General features: G+C 47.4%; 1 protein-coding gene across 1 annotated transcript in view; it reads left to right on the top strand.

Moving 5' to 3' along the window:
• The first annotated feature begins 16,555 nt into the window (after nt 1-16,555).
• Nucleotides 16,556-21,437, top strand: part of LOC125758313 (uncharacterized) — a 37,353-nt gene continuing 32,471 nt past the window's right edge. The window contains exons 1-2 of the mRNA XM_049415356.1: nt 16,556-16,786; nt 18,750-18,977. Coding sequence (XP_049271313.1) covers nt 16,556-16,786; nt 18,750-18,977 — 459 coding nt within the window. The remainder of the gene's footprint in view (nt 16,787-18,749; nt 18,978-21,437) is intronic.

Genomic DNA, 21,437 nt, shown 5'->3' with positions numbered 1-21,437 from the left:
TGCCCACCGCGTTAGCCTAGCACTTGAGGGGGCCGCGCGAGTCAGGAAAGTCAGCGGGTCATGGTCAGTCATTATTTTGACCTTTGTACCAAATAGCCACGTACCCAAAGACTCTAGCGCCCACACAATTGCAAACGCCTCCCGTTCAATTGTGGACCACTTTTGTTGCGACGGGCTCAATTTCTTACTAAGGAATGCAACTGGCCGTTCAACTTCTGCCCTTAAGGCCATTGGTACTCTATACATATGTGGTCGTGTCTGCTTAGCACCGGGTGACAATGTGATTTTGTGCTCACGAAACTTACTTCGGCCAGGCCGGTCCGACATCACCTCTCTATACTCATGAAGAACCGCACTGAGTTCCTCCCTTTGGCTAGAACTTAAATCACTAGCTTGGGCAGCCACAGAAACTTGGCCGCACGACTTTATAGCATGCGGTGCCATCTCGATGTTCCCGAACTCTGCGTCGGCCTCGAATACCACCCCTACATTGTTAGCTCGCGCGTGATACGGTCGGAGCTTATTAGCATGAACTAGCCTCTCAGCACCCGTTGCGTCCACTACAACGTAACTGTCGGCCCGCGTTCTCTCTTTTACAGCCACTGGTCCTTGCCACTTCGGTTGCAATTTGCTGCCGCCCTCACTTTGCATGACGAGGACTTGATCCCCCACTGAAAACTCCTTCCGGGTGGAGTGAAGGTTATACTTCTGTGTATAAAGCTTCTGGATTTCGCTGCTGCGCTCATCCACAACTTTTGCGACTTCACTCATTTGTTGTCTCAGCTCTTTCAAATAGACTGCCGCTGGTTTGCTTAGCCCAATCGGAGGGGTCCACTCACCAGTCCACGATTTACGGAGAATGCTGAGGGGCCCATGTGGTGCGCGACCATACATAAGTTCGAACGGTGACTTCCCCGTAATGTCATGCGCCACTTCGCGATACGCCCACAGCAAGCAAGGCACGTAGCGGTCCCAATCTCTCCCGTGCGTGCCGATTACGTGGCGCAGCATACCTTTGAACGTCCCATTCCAGCGTTCCACGATGCCGTTACTCTGCGGGTGATCGGGCGTCGCGAACCTCATTTTTACACCTAACCTATCCATGAGCTCCACCGTTAGTTTAGCCGTGAAATTTGTCCTTTGGTCGCTACATATCAGCTCAGGCGTTCCGCAGCGACTAAACACATCTATTAGAGCTTGACACGCTGCCTTGGCTGTCAGTGCCCGCAGTGGAATCACTTCTGCCCACCGTGTACACAGGTCAATAACACTTAAAGCATACTTATGACCCCGCGAGGAAGCTGGCTCAAGGGGGCCTATGCAGTCAAGATAAATTACCTCAAAAGGTGTCTGCGGTCTGTTCAAAGGCGTTATAGGCACCCGATCGGTCTTAAGCCGACGCGCGTGAACCTGACACCCATGACAGCTCTGACAATGGCGCTTTACATCCGATCCCAATGATGGCCAATAAAAGGAGGCTTTAATGCGCTTTTTTGTTTTCTTTTCTGAGAAGTGACCACCGCAAGGGCTGTCGTGTGCCAACTCCAGCACTTCGGCTCGGCGCGACTTTGGTACTACTAACTGGAGGCACTGTTTCCCGTCTAACTGCTCCCTATGATAGAGCAACTGACCGTCAATTACCATGCCGTGCGACCCGTCTTTTGCCTGGCGCCAAGCATCGGCCAGTGACTCATCTCGTTTTTGCTCCTCTGCGAAAGAACTCTCAGTGACCGGCCCAAGCCGCTCGCTGTTCTCAATAATATCTTCTCCTACAGAATTCTGACTTTCTAACTGACCCTGCTCCAAACATGACGTGGAATTAGACGCCTGCGGTTCCAACACCTGTGCGTCCTGCTCCTCCTCTCCTTTATCTTCTAACGAGGTGTTTGCCTCACCCTCGGTGTTAGGTACCTGTTGCTCACTGCTTGGTGGTTCCTCTAATGTGCGCTGCACGGCGTTAGCACTAGGGTTAGAGCCTTGAGACACCTGCTCTTGGTCTCTCAATGGTAAATGCTGCTCCGGTGCCATCTCCTGTGTAGTGCAGCTGATTCCCATATCATACTCCTTCAGGTCACTCATTAACTCTTGACGGCAAAGACGAAGGCATTCGTAATCTTCTGGAGTAAGTAGTACGGACGCACTGGTACTCAACTGATCAGTTACGGCGCAAAGTAAAGTCACATGCTGAGTAGCGCTCCCTGACGAGTGTGGAAGGCCGAGAGGTACATACATTAGGCGCGCTGTAACGCCTTGACCGAAAGCACCAGTTAGCTTTATGCCACTACTCTGACCCAAAATCTCGGCAGTTACCTCCTTCGCCCGTATCACTGTTATATCCGCACCTGAGTCAATGCGCGGGAAACAGGGCTTGTCTCCGACGAAGATTTCGATCCTCGGATCTCCCATCAGTGAATTGTTCATAAAGGCAGGGTACCGCGGCGGTGTGGCGGGGCTCTCAAATGACCTTTCCTTCTGGGGAGCTACGCACGCAACCTCTGCTTTCTTAGCGGCAATGTCTCGTGAAGACTCGCAATCCCTTTGAAAGTGGCCCCTTTGTCCGCATCCAAAACATACTCCTGAGTTAGGGCTGAAGTTTGGAGCAGTGGATTGTTTGGGGTGCGGCCTATAATTCTGATTTCTTACTGCAGTGCCGCGGTAATTGCTCTGCCTGCTGCCGTCGAGGCTTTCTTCAAAATTTGCGGCTAACTCCGCTATATCCTTGGGCTTCAACCAGCCCTTTACTTCCTGCTGAGTGACCAGTGAGCGGAGATCACTTGACATTAACTGCTTCAGCCTATCAGCTATCAGCAATTCCTGAAGGCTCTCAAATGACTGCACCTCTCTACTTCTGAGGTAGTATGTGAACATTGTCTCCAGGCGTGCTGTCACTTGGCTCCAAGACTCATCTTCACATTCTTGAACCAGGCGGGGATCATTGGCTCATTAGTGGGCATGGGCGCAAGGACTGCTTTCAGCTCTTTCGCGTACCATCCAATACCGCTATGCCGGTTCCGGATTTCCGGCTCCTCTGAAGAGGCACGCGACGACCTCGTCTTCTCCAGCTCAAGCTTGAGCTTTAATGCTTCTATCTCAAGCATCAACTCACGCGTGCGAACCGATCCATTTACACTGTCACCTTCCATAACATTTCCCTCTGGATCCGCCATTTCCCAGAGTGTGCCTGAACGCAAGTGCATTCAGTAAAAAGGGCCCCGAGAGAACACAAAGTGAGCCTCACCTTGCCGTGATGCGTCGCCCGCCGTCGTTGTCAGTTGCAGCTGCGTCAGTCCCGTCTCTGACGCTTGTCGTTACGAAGTCGCTCGATGCTCACGGTGCTCCACCGGACCACCCTCGCCGTTGCGTCAGTCCCTCACGTCGACGTCTCTTGCCGCTCTCCTCCCGATGCAGGACACCACAGCGCCTCGTCAGTCGCTCAACGAAGTCGTTCGGCTTCGCCCTTGTTCGCTGACACCCAGCGCTCACGTGTCGCTCAACTCCTGGCTCCAAAGCTGACCGGCAGGCTCGGAATGTCAATACTGCTTCAGGCAGCTCACCAGCAGGTCCCAATAGCAGCGAGCGTCTTGACAGCTTCGCCGGGCTTCAGCACCTTCCTCGCTGCGGGCTCTCCGATCCTGTCGACTGCGCCAGTTAATTTCCTTTCCCTACTATCCTCTGCTAGCTTCAACGCTAGCTAAGGAGGGAAGGTGTTTGAGGTTCGAATCGGCGCCCCTCGATGACTCGAGTGCACGGTGGCAGCGCGAAGGAAGAGCCGTTGTCCAGTGAAGAGACGCTTTACTGCCACGCTCAGGCGTCTGCCCGGGTCCAAGCCCGAACCTCCGCTCCCCTCTCACATCCAAAACAACCTCTTTTCAACGTTCAGTTAGACAAAGAGTCCCTCAACAAACCAATCACACTTGGGGGTTGGCATCACCGCAACCAATGGCACAAACACTTTCATGACAAACACGGCATTGGTCTAACGTACGACACAATCTACAACACGCGAGGGGATAGGTTCACTGCGCAACATGTGTCATCTCACTCTCCCCTACGTTATAGCCTGAGCATGCCCCTGACGTCCGCCAGCGCCGAAAGCTCGGCTCGGGCTCAACCGGCCCGCGTACCAACGTCTCTTTCAAGAAGCCGCCACAAAGCAGCGCGAATCTTCTCAGGTCCTGGCCACTGGCGAAATGTGTACACGATAGTGCGTTGCTCTGCCAGTCTAATGACACTCGGTCATTACATGCAGCTGGGGGCCGGTTCACCTGAACGCTCCGAGTGCCGTAATTACGACCAGACGGCGATTGTACACAAAGACATCCCCCGGTCGCATCCGGCCAAGCGGTCCCAAGACCAATTCCTCGCGTTCCCTTTTGCGGCGCCGACACGTGTTTCTTGTTAGCGGCAGGCTCCCCGAACAGCAGCGCAGGTAAACGCTCATAGGGGTGCATGCGGATGCCGAACAATAACTGAAACCAGGCGGCCGTGTCTCGCGTCGTCCCACCGGCGCGACGGGTCTTCCCGTTCAGCTTGTATCTCCTCCCTTTTGTTACAAGCAAGGAGGCGGCTTTGGCGGCCCTGCGCTTTGACGGCGTCACCACAGAGTCGCCTTTCTTTCCCAGAGCGGGGCCTTCCGCGTCTGCTCTTTGCGCCGCCGACACGCGGGAATCTCTCTGCGCTGCGCAGAGTTTGTACACTGAACCACACAACAACACGCCGACTCTGCATGCCTCAGACTGACTGTTACCCTTAATGACCACCGGTTATCCTGCTACGTGCTACGTGCCCGGCCCATATACATTTCTTCTTCTTGATTTCAACTAAGATGTCCTTAACCCCCGTTTGTTCCCTGACCCACTCTGCTCTCTTCCTTTCTCTTAAGGTTACACCTATCATTTTCCTTTCCATCGCTCGGCTCGTTGCGTCGTCCTGAATTTAAGTTGAACCCTGTTTGTAAGTCTCCAGGTTTCTGCTCCGTAGGTAAGTACCGGTAAGATGCAGCTGTTATATACCTTCCTCTTGAGGGATAGTGGTAGATTGCCATTCATGATTTGATAATGCTTGCCGATTGAGCCCCAACCCATCCTTATTCTTCTAGTTATTTCACTCTCATAGTTCGGCTCTGCGGTTACTACCTGTCCTAAGTAGACGTACTCCTTTACAACTTCCAGTGTATCGCCACCTATCGCAAAGCGCTGTTCTCTGCCAAGATTACTTTAGTTTTGTGCATATTAATTTTCAGACCTACTCTTCTACTTTCCGTATCCAGTTCATTAATCGTGAGCTGCAATTCGTCTCCCGCGTTACTCATCAATGCAATGTCATCAGCGAATCGCAGGTTACTAAGATACTCTCCATTAACTCTTATCCCTAATTCTTCCCAATCTATGGCCCTGAAAACCTCTTGTAAACACGCGGTGAATAACATTAGAGAGATCGTGTCTCCCTGCCGTACGCCCTTCTTTACTGGGATTCTGTCGCTTTCTTTATGGAGGACTATAATGGCTGTGGATCCGCTGTAGATTTCTTCCATTATGTTTATATAGGCTTCGTCGATGCCTTGATTCCGCAGTGCCTGCATGACTGCTGATGTCTCCACCGAATCAAATGCCTTCTCGTAATCTATGAAGGCTATGTATAGGGGTTGGTTGTATTCCGCGCATTTCTCTATCACCTGATTGATAGTATGAATATGGTCTATTGTTGAGAATCCTGTACGAAATCCTGCCTGGTCCCTTGGTTGATTTAACTCTAGTGTCGTATTAATTCTGTTAGCAATTACTTTTGTAAATAGCTTGTAGACAACGGACAGTAAGCTTATGGGCCTGTAATTTTTCAGGTTCTTGACGTCCCCTTTCTTATGAATCAAGATGATGTTGGCATTCTTCCAAGATTCTGGTATCCTCCAGAATATGTATGGGTAGAATAGCTTAAACAGCTGAGGAGTGTTACGGAGGTCTGTACAGTAGCCGGGGCAACCAGGAAGATAATGTAAGAAGTAGTAGTAGCCCACAGGAATCGGACATCCCAGCGGTAACGACAGGGGAAATAAAGAAAGCCTTGGAGGGAAAAAGAGGCGAAGCCCCTGGTGAGGATCACGTAACATCAGATGTGTTCAAAGAGTAGACAGACTGTGTTATAAAAACTGGCCACCCTGTATACGAAATGTCTCTTAACGGTGAGGTTATCAGAATCTTGGAAGAATACTAAGATCATCTTAATCCATAAAAAAGGGGACGTCAAGGACGTGAAAAATTGCAGACCGATCAGCTTACTGTCCGTTGTCTACAAGCTGCTTACAAAGATAGTAGCTAATACAATTAGGACAACATTAGAATTCAGTCAACCAAAGTACCAAGCAGAATTCCGTACAGGCTACTCGACAATAGACCATACTGACACTATAGGAGAACTTGCGTTTGGCCTAGTTGGTGCTTACTGTTTGACATTTTGACCGCACAAAAAAGACGAGGACAGAGGGAGGTACGACGACACGGTACCTCCCTCTGTCCTCGTCTTTTTTGTGCGGTCAAAATGTCAAACATACTGACACTGTCAATGAGACGCTAGAGAAATGCGCGGAATGTAACGAAACCCAATATGTAGCCTTCATAGACTGCGGGAAGGCTTTGATTCGGTCGAGCATAAGCAGTTACGCAGGCGCTACGGAATCAGGACGTCGATGAACCATATCTAAAAATGCTGGAATAATTCTTAGGTTTAGGTGCACCTTAAAGAACCTCAGGTGGTCAATAATTCCGGAGCCCTCCACGACGGCGTCCCTCATAATCATATCGTGGTTTTGGGACGCTAAACCCCAATAATTATTTATTATTATTATTATTATTTTGCTGCTGACTGCCGAGTTTGTTTGCTTTTTTCGTTGCCAGTTGCTATGAGTGAAGAAGACTTGTGCATTTCATGTCAAAAGACTGTGCCTTGTGACGGTCGATTTATGAAATGTCTCGAATGCAAATATTCCTATCATCTTGGATCTAGCTGCTCAGGCATAGCTCCCAGTACATTTACTACTATGGGGCAGTCGAAAAGAGATGGTTGGGTATGCAAAGCCTGTAGAGCCAACAAAAAGCAAAGTGCTTCTGCTATGTCTTCCGATGCACCGCCAACGCCAAGCAGCAGCGATTCTATTTTAGCTTTGGTCGAAGAAATTAGAGATATGAAAAGAAGTTTAGAAGTTCTGCCTGCACTAAGTCAGAAGGTTGATTCCCTCTTGCTTCTAAAGACAGAATTTTTGCAGCTCTCAAGGTCGGTCGCTGATCTTGATGAGTCAGTTTCTTTTCTTTCAAAGCAATATGATACCACATGCGAACAGCTCAAGTCATCAGAGGGCGCTGCAGTAAACAGAGACAGAGAAATTAGAAAACTGAACGAAACTGTCGAGGCTCAGGCTAAAATTTTACATCGTTTACAACAGGAGCAAAACGAATCCGACCAATACAGTAAACTGTCCAACTTGGAAATTCATGGCTTACCAGTCACCCAAAATGAAAATTTGAAAGAAATGCTCAAAGATCTTGCTGTGAAACTTGAACTGCACGATTTTTCTGATAATGATGTGGTTGCCGTGCACCGCCTTCCTGGCAAGCAGGATTCTTCTCCAACAGTCCTGGTGCGCTTTTGTAATGTAGCTATGAGAGAAAAATGGTTTAACAGGCGTGGTAAACTGGGAGAGTTGTACCTCTCTAAAGGGCTGCCGAAACTTTTTTTCAATGACAACTTAACAAAGATCAACCGACATCTGTTCTGGCTTGCTAGGTCGGCGGGCAAGGAAAACAACTACAAATTTGTTTGGGTGAGAGCGGGCAAAATATTTGCCAAGAAAGATGAGGACGCTTCACTCATTCAAATAATCAGTGAAGCTGATATTGAAAAGATAAAATGAATATGGTTCCATCTGCTCCACTTGTATTTTCCAACTTTGATACCTTTAAGAGCAGCTTCGGTCCTAATTCCGATTCAGATTTTACTTTGGTTAACGTAAATACTCGCAGCCTGCGCAAATACTGGAAGGAGTTTAAAAGGTTGGCAGAAGACGCAAACACATACGTGGATGTTTTTGTACTCACTGAAATTAACGTTCCAGATGCAATCCTGCATTTATTTGTGCTGAAAGGTTTCACCGCTAAATTCTTGACTCGAGAGCTCCGTAGAGGTGGTGGTATTGCTGTTTTTGTGAATGATAAGTATACTGTTTCTGAAGTTAACATTAGTTTCACCCATGCTGAAGTTTTTACTTTGAAGTTGTGTTCCCTCCATATATGTCTTACTTTGTTAGCAATCTACCGCCCCCCTAGTAATAGTGTCAGTCACTTTATTCTCGAACTAGAAGCTGTCATGAAGCGTTTTAGCTGTGAAGAAACATTTTGCATCACGGGTGACTTGAACATTGATATTTTATGTCCAGGAAAAATCCAAGTGTCTGATTATCTTTCATCTCTGTCAGCTTTCGGACTGGAAAACACAATTACAGCTTTTAGACGAGAAGAAGTTGTAAGCGGTCAAATAAAACGCTCTTGTTTGAACCATATAGCAGTACGAGCGCCGAATCACACTCTGAGCTCCTGTGTCATAACGCAACGCCTAGCAGATCATTATTTTACTTCCAGCCGTTTTTCTTCGAAAATACTGCCTTCTGCGTCTTGCTATTTGAAAACGGACAGCTCCCGTAAAGAAATGCGTGTGTCAGTTATTGATCAGCGCAAATTGGACTCGTTAATTAAAGAGTTCGATTGGTCTTCTCTTATTGTTTCTGGTTCTCCTGGGGAAGTATATGATAGGTTTTTCTCGAAAATGCGTAGTCTGCAACATTCTTGTACTCGTATTACTAGGGCTAAGCAAAGACGTAGTCACAATTGGCTGTCGCCAGACATTTTGGAAGCAATCGCTGACAGAGACGTGCTTTGGAAACGGTTTAAACGCTCCCCTGGTAATTCAGAATTTGGTATCAACTACAGAATCGCAAGGAATAAAGTGGTTGCCCTTATCCGATCCGCAAAACGACGATACTTCCATCATCAGTTTCAGTTATCTGCCAGAAACCCGGTGCGGATGTGGTCACTGATAAACCACTTTCGAGCTAAAGAAAATAGCGATGCTAAACCTACTGATGCGTTTACTGGTGACCCTGCGCATACAGCTGATCTTTTCAATCGCCACTTCGCAAATGTGTCTGGTGGACTTTCTTCGGCGCCGAAAGGCCGTTCTCGTTTAAATAATTCAACACCTGCCTCCGCCTTCCTTCCGACTTTAACAATAGACGAACTCGCTAGAATAGTTTCCGGCTTCAAAAGGCAAAAACCAGCAGGTATTGATGGTATCTCTGTATCTTTACTGCAGCGGAATCTGGAAGCACTATCAGAGATTCTGCTCTTCATGCTTAATGGATTCCTGGAGACAGCTTCTCTGCCATCAGACTTAAAAACAGCAATTGTGAAGCCCCTATTTAAAGGTGGACCAAAAGACAGCGTTGACAGTTATCGACCTATTTCAGTTTTACCTATCCTATCCCAAATAATTGAGAAATTTTTATTACAATGCATGACTTCTTTTCTAGATAAATTTTCTCTCATTTCAAGTCGCCAGTTTGGTTTTGTCGCAGGTCGTGGCACTACTGGTCTACTTGAAGAATTTTCCGATGAACTGCATCATGCTTTGGAACATAACATGTTTGCCTGTGCCTTATTTCTTGATATCTCGAAAGCATTTGACACCGTAAACCACTCTATAGTGCTTGCAAAAATATACCTTCTTGGCTTCAGGGGCCCGTTCTACAACTTTCTTAAAAATTACCTTTCTGATCGTTCCCAGGTAGTGCGCTTAGACAATCAGTTACCTTTCAGTAATAGACTTCCCTTGAAAGCTGGTGTACCACAGGGATCCATTTTATCTCCTCTTTTATTCAATTTATTCATAAATGATTTTACGGCTGCTGTTCCAAAATGTCTTGTATTTCAGTATGCAGACGACACTGTTCTGTTAACGAAACATGTGTGTTACCTTAAAGCGATGTCACTACTACAAGACAGTGTTTATGAGGCTGTGCCATGGTTTACAAATAATTGCTTGGTGATTAATCAGAAAAAAACGAAGTTAATGTGCGTTAAAAATCCATTGAAAGCATTGGTGACAAATGCACCCCTACTTCTTCATGCCCGCGATTGCGCCTCCTGTAAGTGTACTCCCATTGAATATGTAAATTCTATAAAATATCTTGGTGTGTTCTTCGATAGCGACCTGTCCTGGAATGATCATTTAGCTTACATTTGTGGCAGACTACGAAAAATCTCATGGTTACTTTTTAATATGAGATCAATTGCACCCACCAATATTAAAGTGACCATCATGCTTGCTCTTGCGTACAGTATCCTGCGATATGGCATCACATTATTTGCTTTCTGTTCTTCGCGATGGCAGTGTCGGGTTGACAATATCTTAAAAAGCATGTTGAAATCCATTGTATACAATCGTTCCTCAACAGACAATGCAAATTTATTTTCTCTACTTCGCCTGCCGTCTTTCCAAGCATCCTTCAATCAAACAGTTGTATTACGGCATTTCTGGGGCTCTCAATTCAAAAAAGAATGCATTGCCCCTCGTATATTAAGAAAAACTTCCCGCTTTTCGGTACCATTCGTTAAAACACGATATGGCAAAGCTATTAGAAAGGTCTATGTCCCTACTGTCTTTAATGACCTCCCCGACAGTGTTGTTTCTGCAACGACGAAACGCAGTCTACGAAACAGCCTAAAGTCGCTTTAATGCTGCATCATTTATATCATTTATCACATTACTATTGTTTCTATTTTCTTGCATGCCGGGTATAATCTGTTTAGAGTTGTTTAATCCTTATCTTCCCATTTCTGGTGTTTAGGTAATAATGCTTCCGCTAATTTGATTCTTGTTTGTTATTGTGTTTCAATGTAGCGTAAATGAGTTACATGTCTTCTTTCTGATTATTTTACGTGACAAGCTCTTCAATATGTATGTCATCTGTCGTTTGCCGATGTGCCGGGCCTAGTCCTCCAAGCCACCATCTGGCTTTGACAGGCCTGTTATCTGTTTTGTACAGCTCAAGATGACAATAAAGATTACTATTATTATTATTATTATTATTATTATTATTATTATTATTATTATTATTATTATTATTAATATTATTATTATTATTCCGCGTAAGTTAACCAGAGAGAACAGACCGTTTCATGTGCCCGCCTGCTTCTTCCAACACTCTACCGTTCACAGAATACAAAGTCTCTATAATGTTAATTTTGTAGATCTTGACGTTTTTCATAGCCCACAATCATTGTTTTTATCTGAGCTTTGCACTGTTTTGACATAGTGTGGCACAATGTACAAAGTCTTCCCTTCTCAGTCTTTCCACATAGTTGTATATATGCAATCTAATTTTTTATTCCCCGTCAATATTTCTCGTGTTGTCTTATTTTACTCCTCCCCTTTGTGTTCATTTCTCTTTGTCTACGTGTTTTTGCTCTTTTTATTTCTGAAAACTGTCTGTATTGTATTGTTTATTTTTATTGTTTCTTTTTTGCGTGCGCCAGCACAAAGACCGTACGGTTGTTCCTGGGCACGTTAAATAAATGATTGATTGATTGATTATTATTATTATTATTATTATCATTATTATTATTATTATTATTATTATTATTATTATTAACACATGGTACTGGCAGAGTGTTGGTTTATGTAAATTGAATTACCAAAAATGAAGGCTCGAAGCCTTTATATTCAACTTGGTTGAATGTTTTCTCCGTAGTGCATTGGTTTAAACCGCACTCGTCTTAGGCGTCAAGTCGTGTTTTGGATTTCTCATCTTGCAATATGACCGAAAAAAAATGCAAAGACCGGGAAAAGCCATTTCTTGACTTGTACCCCGCGAAAATACACACTGCGGTGTAGCTTTTAGCATGCGACAACAGCGCCAGAAGACGGCCTAGCGAGCAAAGCAAGCAAAACTAGAAGAATATCATAATCTTCTCCCTTTATATATGTTTTTTTTTTATCCTGCGACAAGAGCTTCTGTAATTCCGAAGTATCCACGTGCGCATTCACGTGGCTACTTATGGATTATTAAAATAAGCAGATGATAGAACACGCACAACATTAATTTAGGCAAAACTCGGTATTGATACTATCGCGTTAATGATGAAACGTGTGCACGGGGTTGTTTTTCACGTATTATTTCTCTTGTCCCCTAGCGGCCTATGTAAATAATAATAATTTAAAGGATTTTACGTGCCATAACCGCATTGTCATTATGAGGCAAGCCGCAGTGGGGAATTCTGTAATAGATTTAAACACCTGGGGTTCTTCAACGTGCACCTACATCAAAGCAAGCGGGTGTCCTACATCAAAGCAATACGGCCGCCATGGCAGGCAATCGTACCCGCTACCTCGCGCTTAACAGCGCCACACTTTATCTGCCAATCGCTCCCACGGCGGATACACATTACGTCGGTGGCGCTGTAATAAAATTTAACCGCTTCAGCTGACGCTAAGGAGACCACAGTAGCCTATGCTCTGGAGGAACAGTAATTAATTAAGCTACTTTAACGTCCTTAGTCAATTGCATTGGTCGTCCCACCCTCAGCCTGAAGCATTTTCAACCTCGCCCGTTGTTGCACAGCCTCCGGGTATCGACCCACTCGAGTTTTGGTACCAATGGTGTTCAACCGCAAGCCGGATTTTTAAAATCACGAGCCATACAACGCTCTCGCCTTAATGAATGATAGCTACTTAACACCCTCTGACGGTGCGAAGTGTTTATTGACATTATTGTATGATTGAGACAATGACAATTAGGGATGCGAGGAAACCAAAGAATTTCATCATCTAAAATTTCTGACCAATTCGGTCAGTAGATTAGCAGGTGAACATCCTGTCTACCAGGTATGAAAATAATAAAAGGTAGTCCGTGCATCTCAGAGGGGGCCACACTTGCTGCGAGATGTGAGTCGCGCACTACAGCACACTGCTTTTAGCGTCATTGATTACAGCACGTGACTTCAGTTAACCTCCCATTGCGAGACGCTCAATGCGGTCACTCTAAAGGCGCCGCGAAGAAAAACAGAAAGAAAGTGGGGCTCGTCATGTAATCAAAACAGGGCACATAGCCTACAATACGTAAGGGAAGGCAGGGAAAGAACTCCACTTGCATAGTTCTTTTCCTGCATCGCCTTGGCGAAGGTATAAGGCCAGCGTTAATAATAACATCTGGGGTTTAACGTCCCAAAACCCAGATATGATTATCAGAGACGCCGTAGTGAAAGGCTCCGGAAATTTCGACCATCTAGTGTTCTTTAACGGGCACTGATATCGCACAATACACGAGCCTCTAGCATTTCGCCTCCATCGAAATGCGACGGCCGCGGCCGGGATCGAACCCGCGAGCTTCGGGTCAGCGGCCGAGCACCATAAGCACTGCTCCACCGCGGCGGACAAGGCCTGCGTTGACAACAATGCTTACCTTCTGGCGGCACGGTAACAGGGCAGTTCAATGACTTCCTACTCTTGCAATAGTGAACAGCCAACCTAATGACAAAAAAAAGGACATTCGTGAAAGTTTGCTCAGCTTGCTCCAAACATCGCCTAGTGAAGTGCTACGTTGTCTTACGGTAAACAAACACACGACGCAGAGAATAAATATAAAACGGCTTTTCGAGACCTTTCCACGTCCCTTGCTCAAATAAATGCAATATTTCAGCTCGTAATTAATATATTAAACGGGTCCTGACGAGAGGCCTTTTAGCGAACTTTACCATGTAAAAGTAGAAACGCGCTATTCTGTCCCGAATAAAGCTGGCCGCAAGAGCCGGGTTTCAAGCAAGCAACCTCCTACATTTCTGCAGACTAGCATAGGCAGTCAAACAAGAAGGCGGGTTTCTCGATACTTTATATGAATCTAACCTGTTTCATTACTCTTTCACCAACACTAAGCAGACAGGGAAACGCGGCCTGTGTAGCATGCAATGCGTAAGTCAATGCACTTTCCGACCTATAGGTTTGTTATTTAGAAACAAAAAAGTCACAGTTTCGCCGCAAGGCCGAAGCAATGAATGCGATAGCAAAAAACTAATGCTATATGAAGTGAGGCTCGCCAATGGATACTCTCAGTTTGAACAGCGCTCCTGTTGCAAAGACGGCCGAAGCAGCGAAGGAAACTAGCGTTCTTCAAGTGTCGAGCTGTGACACTTGATAGTTCGCGCTCATCTTCTGTTTGTTCGTTTAGCGGCGTCCCTTGAGCTCGAGTGGCGTTCGCACGCTCCGTAACATGAGCGCGGACATTACGGTGAAAGCGTGAAACATCCCTCTTCCCCTCAGCACAAGAAAACCGCGCGAGCAGACAGCGGAAGGGCAAGGTTCTCCCTGCGCAAGTATAGGAAGGGAGCTAGCTCGCCGACGACTTTTAAATGCGCGCCTGTCGCGCTCCTAACGCCATCTCGCTGGTAATGAAGAAACGCTTATAAGCGCAGCCGTCTCTGAGTCCGTCCAGCGGTAAATGGTGTGTATATAAAGCTCGCCGTTACCTACGTGGAGGATCTGCGTTTCGTGGCGTAGTAGCTAGCGCCACTCGCTGCGGAGGAAGAGGTCCCTGGTTCGATTCGATTCCGCGCTTCGGAAGCATTTTTCTGAATTATTTTTCTTTGGGGCTTATATATATATATATATATATATATATATATATATATATATACACATACTTATACATATACGGTGCATGACGGCGGCGACGGCGAAACCCAGCCGAGACTGTCCATATAATTGCTATCGCAATAAAAGGCGCAGTTAAAGCTAAAGCGACTTTGTAAAAACCATTCCTTTTAAGATCATCGAACAATATTCTGCATGCAAAGGTATTCATTCTTCCTTTACTTCTGCTGCTTATTGAGCTTTCAAGAAAAATGTCTGTGGTAGCGAACACGGCCAGCCGTCTTTACATAATAGCGCGAAATATTGACTTTATAAATTGAGGCCAACAAAAATTAGGGACGTCAAGAGTCTGCACATTCGGAAACCCGAAATCGTCACCACCCCCTCCCAAGTTTGCAATATTTTCTGGAAGTTAGTTTATTCACATTACAAAAACAGAAGCGCTAAAGGACGCGTTGCTTTCTTTTAAGAAACCCGTCGGAGCCAACTACAATATCATCGGACGAAATATATTGAAGAGGCAGGGGATGAGAAGAAGGGCAGCACGCTCTTTCCAGAGTTCGTAGTTATCAAGCACAGTGTAGTAAGAAGGTGTATTAAGAAGCGAAAACGAAACTGAAGAACACGACGGAGTGCGCGTGAGAGAAGCCAACGTGAAGCGCGTGAGTGTCAGAACGGCGACGGACAGAGCGTGCGTGGCCAGCGATCGAGCAAGAAGCAGCTCGTTCGATCCGCGAGCTGGGGGCCATCAGACCAGCCGGGACGAGCCTGGCGTTTCCTGTGGCGAACGGGTGTGCCAGGCGAGGCCTTGCGTCGTGTTCCTGCGGTGGACGTGCGAGCGGGCCAGACCAAGTTACTGATGGTGTGCCAGATGGTGTGTCCGAGGCCAGCTAGCTACCGAGTCGGCCCATGGTGCTGAGGCTGCTGGGGTCCGGCACTACCGACTTCTGAGGGCGTGGTGCTGGCGCCACGTATTCCGGTCCGGCACTACCGAATGCTGAGTGGACTCGGGGCTACTCCGGGTGCATCGTGGTCCGGTGTGGTCCTGAGCGAGCAGCTCGGGATCTGGGTCTGACACGTCGACGGCTCATCGTGCCTCTCCTGCTGCGAGCGTGCGTCAGCTACGCGGTCTTCGGTACCGTGAGTGACGTCTACGGAACGATAGACTCCGTACTAGGCAGGACGCGCGGATACTCGCGTAGACGTATAGGACTGTAAGGATTGAGGCTTAGGGAGAAGTAATTTTGTATATTAGTGCCCAGCAAGTGTATGTGTATGTATTTGTCTTTTGATGAGTGTTGTGTATAAATGTTTTCTTGTCCTTGACTCTGTCTGTGTCTGAGGGCCCACGAACCCATCATCCAAATTGGCGAGCCTATGCCAGGATGGCTTACTAAAATCTGAAGCCATTACTCAGATACAGTCTGTGTCATGGAGAAAAAGGTTTATTGCACTTGGCCGAGAGCTAGGGTTGGAGAATGCTGAGCTGAGAGAATGGGTAGAACGAGAGTGCGCTCAAGCTCGCGATGAACGCGCTAAAGAACGCGAGGTCGCAAAAGAAAATGCAGAGAGACAACAAAAGCTACTAGAGCAGCAGCAGAAAGTGCAAGAACAGGAGCTGAAGATCCTAGAGCTGAAGCTTCGACTTCAGGAGAGTACAGGGAGGCTACAGTCAACTGGGACTGATGAGCAAGGAGGATCTAGCACGAGCACCAGAGGGATAACGGAGGTCTGCACTCCTCATAAGCTGATACCGCCCTTCAATGAAACACGGGACGACCTCGACGCGTACCTGCAGCGGTTTGAACGGGTCGCAACGTGTCAAGGGTGGCCGCGTGAGAAGTGGGCTCTTTCGCTTAGCCCGTGTATGACGGGAGAAGCACTAACCGTCATAGGCCGGTTAGACACAACAGCCGCGCTGAATTATGATCAGCTAAGAGCAGCGCTTCTCCAGAGGTTCCGCTATACTGCGGAAGGTTACCGTGAAAAGTTCCGTAAAGCCAAGCCCGAAGAGAACGAGACTGGTCTGCAGTATGCTGCAAGACTCTCCGGCTACTTTGACCGTTGGCTGGAGATGGGCAAAACGGAGACATGTTTTGTTAGCTTGAGAGCATTAATAATTTGTGAGCAGTTCATGAAGCGTTGTTCTCCAGCACTCAGGATCTTTCTCAAGGAAAGAATTTGCAAGACACTGAGTTCGCTGTGCGAGACTGCGGATAACTTCATGGAAGCACAGGCGCTCACAAACTTAGGAAAAGAACGTATTCCCAAGGAACGAGGACCGTCGGTTTCGAAGTCGGAGCCTGCGAAAAAAATCACAGCATATTCACGGGGTGAATGATGATGAGTGGGGCGAAGCTACGGAGGGAATCATCTGTAAACCGTGAAACTCTTCCGTGAAATGCGCCCAGTACATAATATAAAGTGTGTGAAACATCGTGTATATATTAAACATCAAACTTTTATTGTACTGTTGGTTTACGTGGTCCCTTCATTATCACTTGTGATCGGTGAAATGCAAGGAAGAAGTCCGCTCCCGAGCGAAAGAGCGCCAAGAGCGACCGCATTCCCCGCTCGCCCTGTGCGAATTAAAGGCAAGGCTAGAGGGAAGACAGGACGCGCGTTCCACGACGCGAGGTCGGTAGCATGCCCAACGAAAGCCAACGGAACGCGATCGTGCAAGTGCTCCGGCTTCGCATCGCCTCATGGTTCCATTTAGCGTCCCAAAACCAAACATATTGCTCAAGGTGTGCCTTGCGTTTTTCGTAGAAATAATTTCTTTATCATGTACATTAAGACGAAAAGTTGAAAGCTCACTAGAGTGTATCGCCCGCAAAGTATGTCTTTTAGTGTGATTTAACTCTCGTACGGCAGGGTCCTCGCGCCGTTGCCAGTCCACCTCGCCCGTTGACGATCGGGCGAGGTGGCTACATGCAACTACTACTACTACACTTTAAGAAAAACATCTGCCGTTCTTTCGTTCTGCTTTTATAAAACATCTGGCGTCTTTCGTTGGTTCATTTCATCAATCAACGGCGTTTTGAACAAAATTTTTATTGTTTAATCACGCACAGGAGAAATCTCACCAGGCACTACCTTGGAGGTAAACAATGGCTGCTAATGGCAATGAGAGGCAGAAGAAGTCGGCTTTTAGCTAACACTTACACTTCTACTTCTACTAACGTTTCCTACTGGAACATGCCAATGGCTGCTAATGGGGAATGAGAGACAGAAGAATTCGGCTTTTAGTTAACGCGCACGCTGCGAATTTTTTATTGTTCAACAACGCACAGGAGAAATCTCCCACCGGCACCACCTTGGAGGTCAAAGCGTAAGACTTGTTACTCACTACTACGACCACGACGACTACGAGGGACGAACGGGTGCCGCCTTAAGGAGCTTCGCCCCTAAAAGATGGAGTGGCCAGCAAGTCGCTGTTACCTGCGTAACAAGGCAGGCCATCGCGCAGCTGACTGCTGGTCCCGCACGAAACGGAATACTTCCAGCCGATGGGAAGTATATCAGAAACGTGGTCACAGAGTGACAGATACCCCAGTAGGAAATTTGGCAAAGACCAGGCATCACGTATGCTGTCGGAGAAACGTGAAGCTTTGACACCTGAACAGCAGAGGAGTGGCTACGTTGTTCCCCAAGACGGTGAAACCATGCCCATCGTCAATGCCACATTAAGTCGACGATCTGAGACCGTTGGAGTCACTGACATGCCTGTTGTGAAGGGGTTCCTAGAGAACAGGCCAGTGCATGTACTTCGAGGCACTGGTTGCAACACGGTCGTCGTGCGGCAATCCTTGGTTCCGAAGGAGAAGTTCACGGGAACAACGAGCCCAGTGTACTTACTGGACCGCACTGTGCGATACCTCCCAGAGGCAAAAGTCTTTTTGCAATGTGCATTGTTTACTGGAGAGGTACTCGTTAAGTGTATGACTGACCCATTATACGACGTAATTTTGGGGAACATAAAGGGTGCGGCATTGCCGGATACGTTACCTTCAGATGCATCAACACCAGAGTATGACCATGCCCATGTGAAAACCGAGCAGTGCACGGACTCCGGCAAAGGGAATTTCATCAGCGGTACGCAGAAAGTACCCGGTGATTTGGCCGCATTCCAAACAAGTTCCAAGGGGAAGAAATCGAGTGAGTTCCTACACGGCAACGCATTGGAAGAGAGTGCCGAACCTGACAAAGAACTGGAGAAGGCGAAGAAGCCGCAGAAAGGCTACTACGGCAAAAAAATGAGAAAGCGCAAGCTTGTCCCTGGTGACCAGGTGCTAGTGCCAGCCGATACTAATAAGCTGGCGCTCTCCTGGAAAGGTCCCTTCCCAGTTATCGAAAGGTGCAGCAGACGTAAATACCTTGTCAACCTTGGAGATAAAGTTACGCTCTTCCATCTAAACATGTTGAAGAAATATGAAGAGCGTCAACCATTAAACCAACAAATGAGCGCACGGGCTACCGCGCGAAGCAGAGTATACTACAACACAGAGAGAAGGCTTCACGATAGTGGCTTCAATCCACAAGCATCATGTTTCTGTATGACCGCCCGTGCGCTCTGCGCTGCGACCGGTAAACACTGACGTGAAGTCAGTATGTGAAACACCTAAATGAGTCTACGGTGCAGTTTGCTTCTGATGCAATATGACTTTCACGTAGAAACACTCGTGGTGGATGATGCGGATGCTGACTATGTGATTGCCGTTGGGACTATTTGATTGCCGGTGATTGCCGTTGTACACACTTTTCATCACGTATTGTGATCATAATGCTGTAGTTCTTGCATTTGTTGACATTTCATTGTGCTTGAACTTGCGTGTTATATTCAACTTGTGTGTTACGTGTGTACAACGTACTGAAAGTTGGGGGGAATGTAGTAAGAAGGTGTATTAAGAAGCGAAAACGAAACTGAAGAAGACGACGGAGTGCGCGTGAGAGAAGCCAACGTGAAGCGCGTGAGTGTCAGAACGGCGACGGACAGAGCGTGCGTGGCCAGCGATCGAGCAAGAAGCAGCTCGTTCGATCCGCGAGCTGGGGGCCATCAGACCAGCCGGGACGAGCCTGGCGTTTCCTGTGGCGAACGGGTGTGCCAGGCGAGGCCCTGCGGCGTGTTCCTGCGGTGGACGTGCGAGCGGGCCAGACCAAGTTACTGATGGTGTGCCAGATGGTGTGTCCGAGGCCAGCTAGCTACCGAGTCGGCCCATGGTGCTGAGGCTGCTGGGGTCTGGCACTACCGACTTCTGAGGGCGTGGTGCTGGCGCCACGTATTCCGGTCCGGCACTACCGAATGCTGAGTGGACTCGGGGCTACTCCGGGTGCATCGTGGTCCGGTGCGGTCCTGAGCGAGCAGCTCGGGATCTGGGTCTGCCACGTCGACGGCTCATCGTGCCTCTCCTGCTGCGAGCGTGCGTCAGCTACGCGGTCTTCGGTACCGTGAGTGGCGTCTACGGAACGATAGACTCCGTACTAGGCAGGACGCGCGGATACTCGCGTAGACGTATAGGACTGTAAGGATTGAGGCTTAGGGGGAAGTAATTTTGTATATTAGTGCCCAGTAAGTGTATGTGTATGTATTTGTCTTTTGATGAGTGTTGTGTATAAATGTTTTCTTGTCCTTGACTCTGTCTGTGTCTGAGGGCCCACGAACCCATCATCACACACAGCCAAGCGACTTGTATGTGTGCACCCTTTCAGTGCAACAGAACTGCTGACTCACCCGGCCGCTCGTCGCATGCGTTGCGGTTATCTGTCAGCGACTGAGGTTCGCGTACGCTGGTTGTAGCGGATATCGTCGTCCTGCTTTTTTTATGTATTGTGGTTTTCTCAATCCGCGCGATTACGGCAAGCATCATCGCGCGAATTTTGAACGTTGAAGGTCCGTACGCCACGTGGTGTGAAAAACGGTGAACTAGAAGCGATGTCCCGAATTTCTGGGTATGCGGCACTTCATTTTTACTGATTAGGCACTACGTAGGACTGAGTAGATGTAGTCAAAATATATGACGTCACGGCGTATAGTGCGCGAAGTTCAAGGTAGCGTCGCCACCCTCATTTTCTTTTTGCGCGTTGTCTCACTTACCAAGCGTCTTCTCGCGGCAAGCCTGGTGATTTTGAAATCGTGAAAGAGTAATTTACAGATATGAAAAAAATCGTTTTTCTTTTTAGTGTCCCTTTAATGTGTTTATTTGTCTAGTTTTGCGATTGTTGAAAATTTTACGGGAACTATCATGTATGAGGTGTAGCCGGTGCAACACATAGACACCAGCCTCTCCTACATACATTTACTAAAAAAAAGTGCGGCTACGACAAAAGTTGCACATGGGTTTGACAAAATACCTTGGAATAATAAAAAATAAATAAAATAAATGTTCTAAAAGTGCTAAAAGTGGTTTAGCCGGAGCCGAAATTACCCCTAGTTTCAGAGCATACGGCTGCCTCAGGTTCCCCTCAGAGTTTGTTTCGTATGATTAACTCGAACAAGACTCGGCAAACTCACATGGGAACTTGTCGAGTGTTGTTTGTTGCTCTGTCGCCCTTCTTAGTTATTGTGTTTTATTTATTAGGGCCGCTACTTAAGACCATGCTTAGCGTAGACAAACTAGCCCAGATTTCCCTTCTGTTGAGCTCTGTGGGAGTACTTTACGCGCCACGGCGATCCACTACAACGAAGCGTGCTGACCAAAGTTTCAGGTGCGCGCGCGCATTCTTCTCGGAGCATGCGCGTGCGGCATCTC

The sequence above is a fragment of the Rhipicephalus sanguineus genome, chromosome 4, assembly GCF_013339695.2.
Source record: "Rhipicephalus sanguineus isolate Rsan-2018 chromosome 4, BIME_Rsan_1.4, whole genome shotgun sequence".
Lineage (NCBI taxonomy): Eukaryota > Metazoa > Arthropoda > Arachnida > Ixodida > Ixodidae > Rhipicephalus > Rhipicephalus sanguineus.
This window is presented reverse-complemented; position numbering and strand designations above follow the sequence as displayed.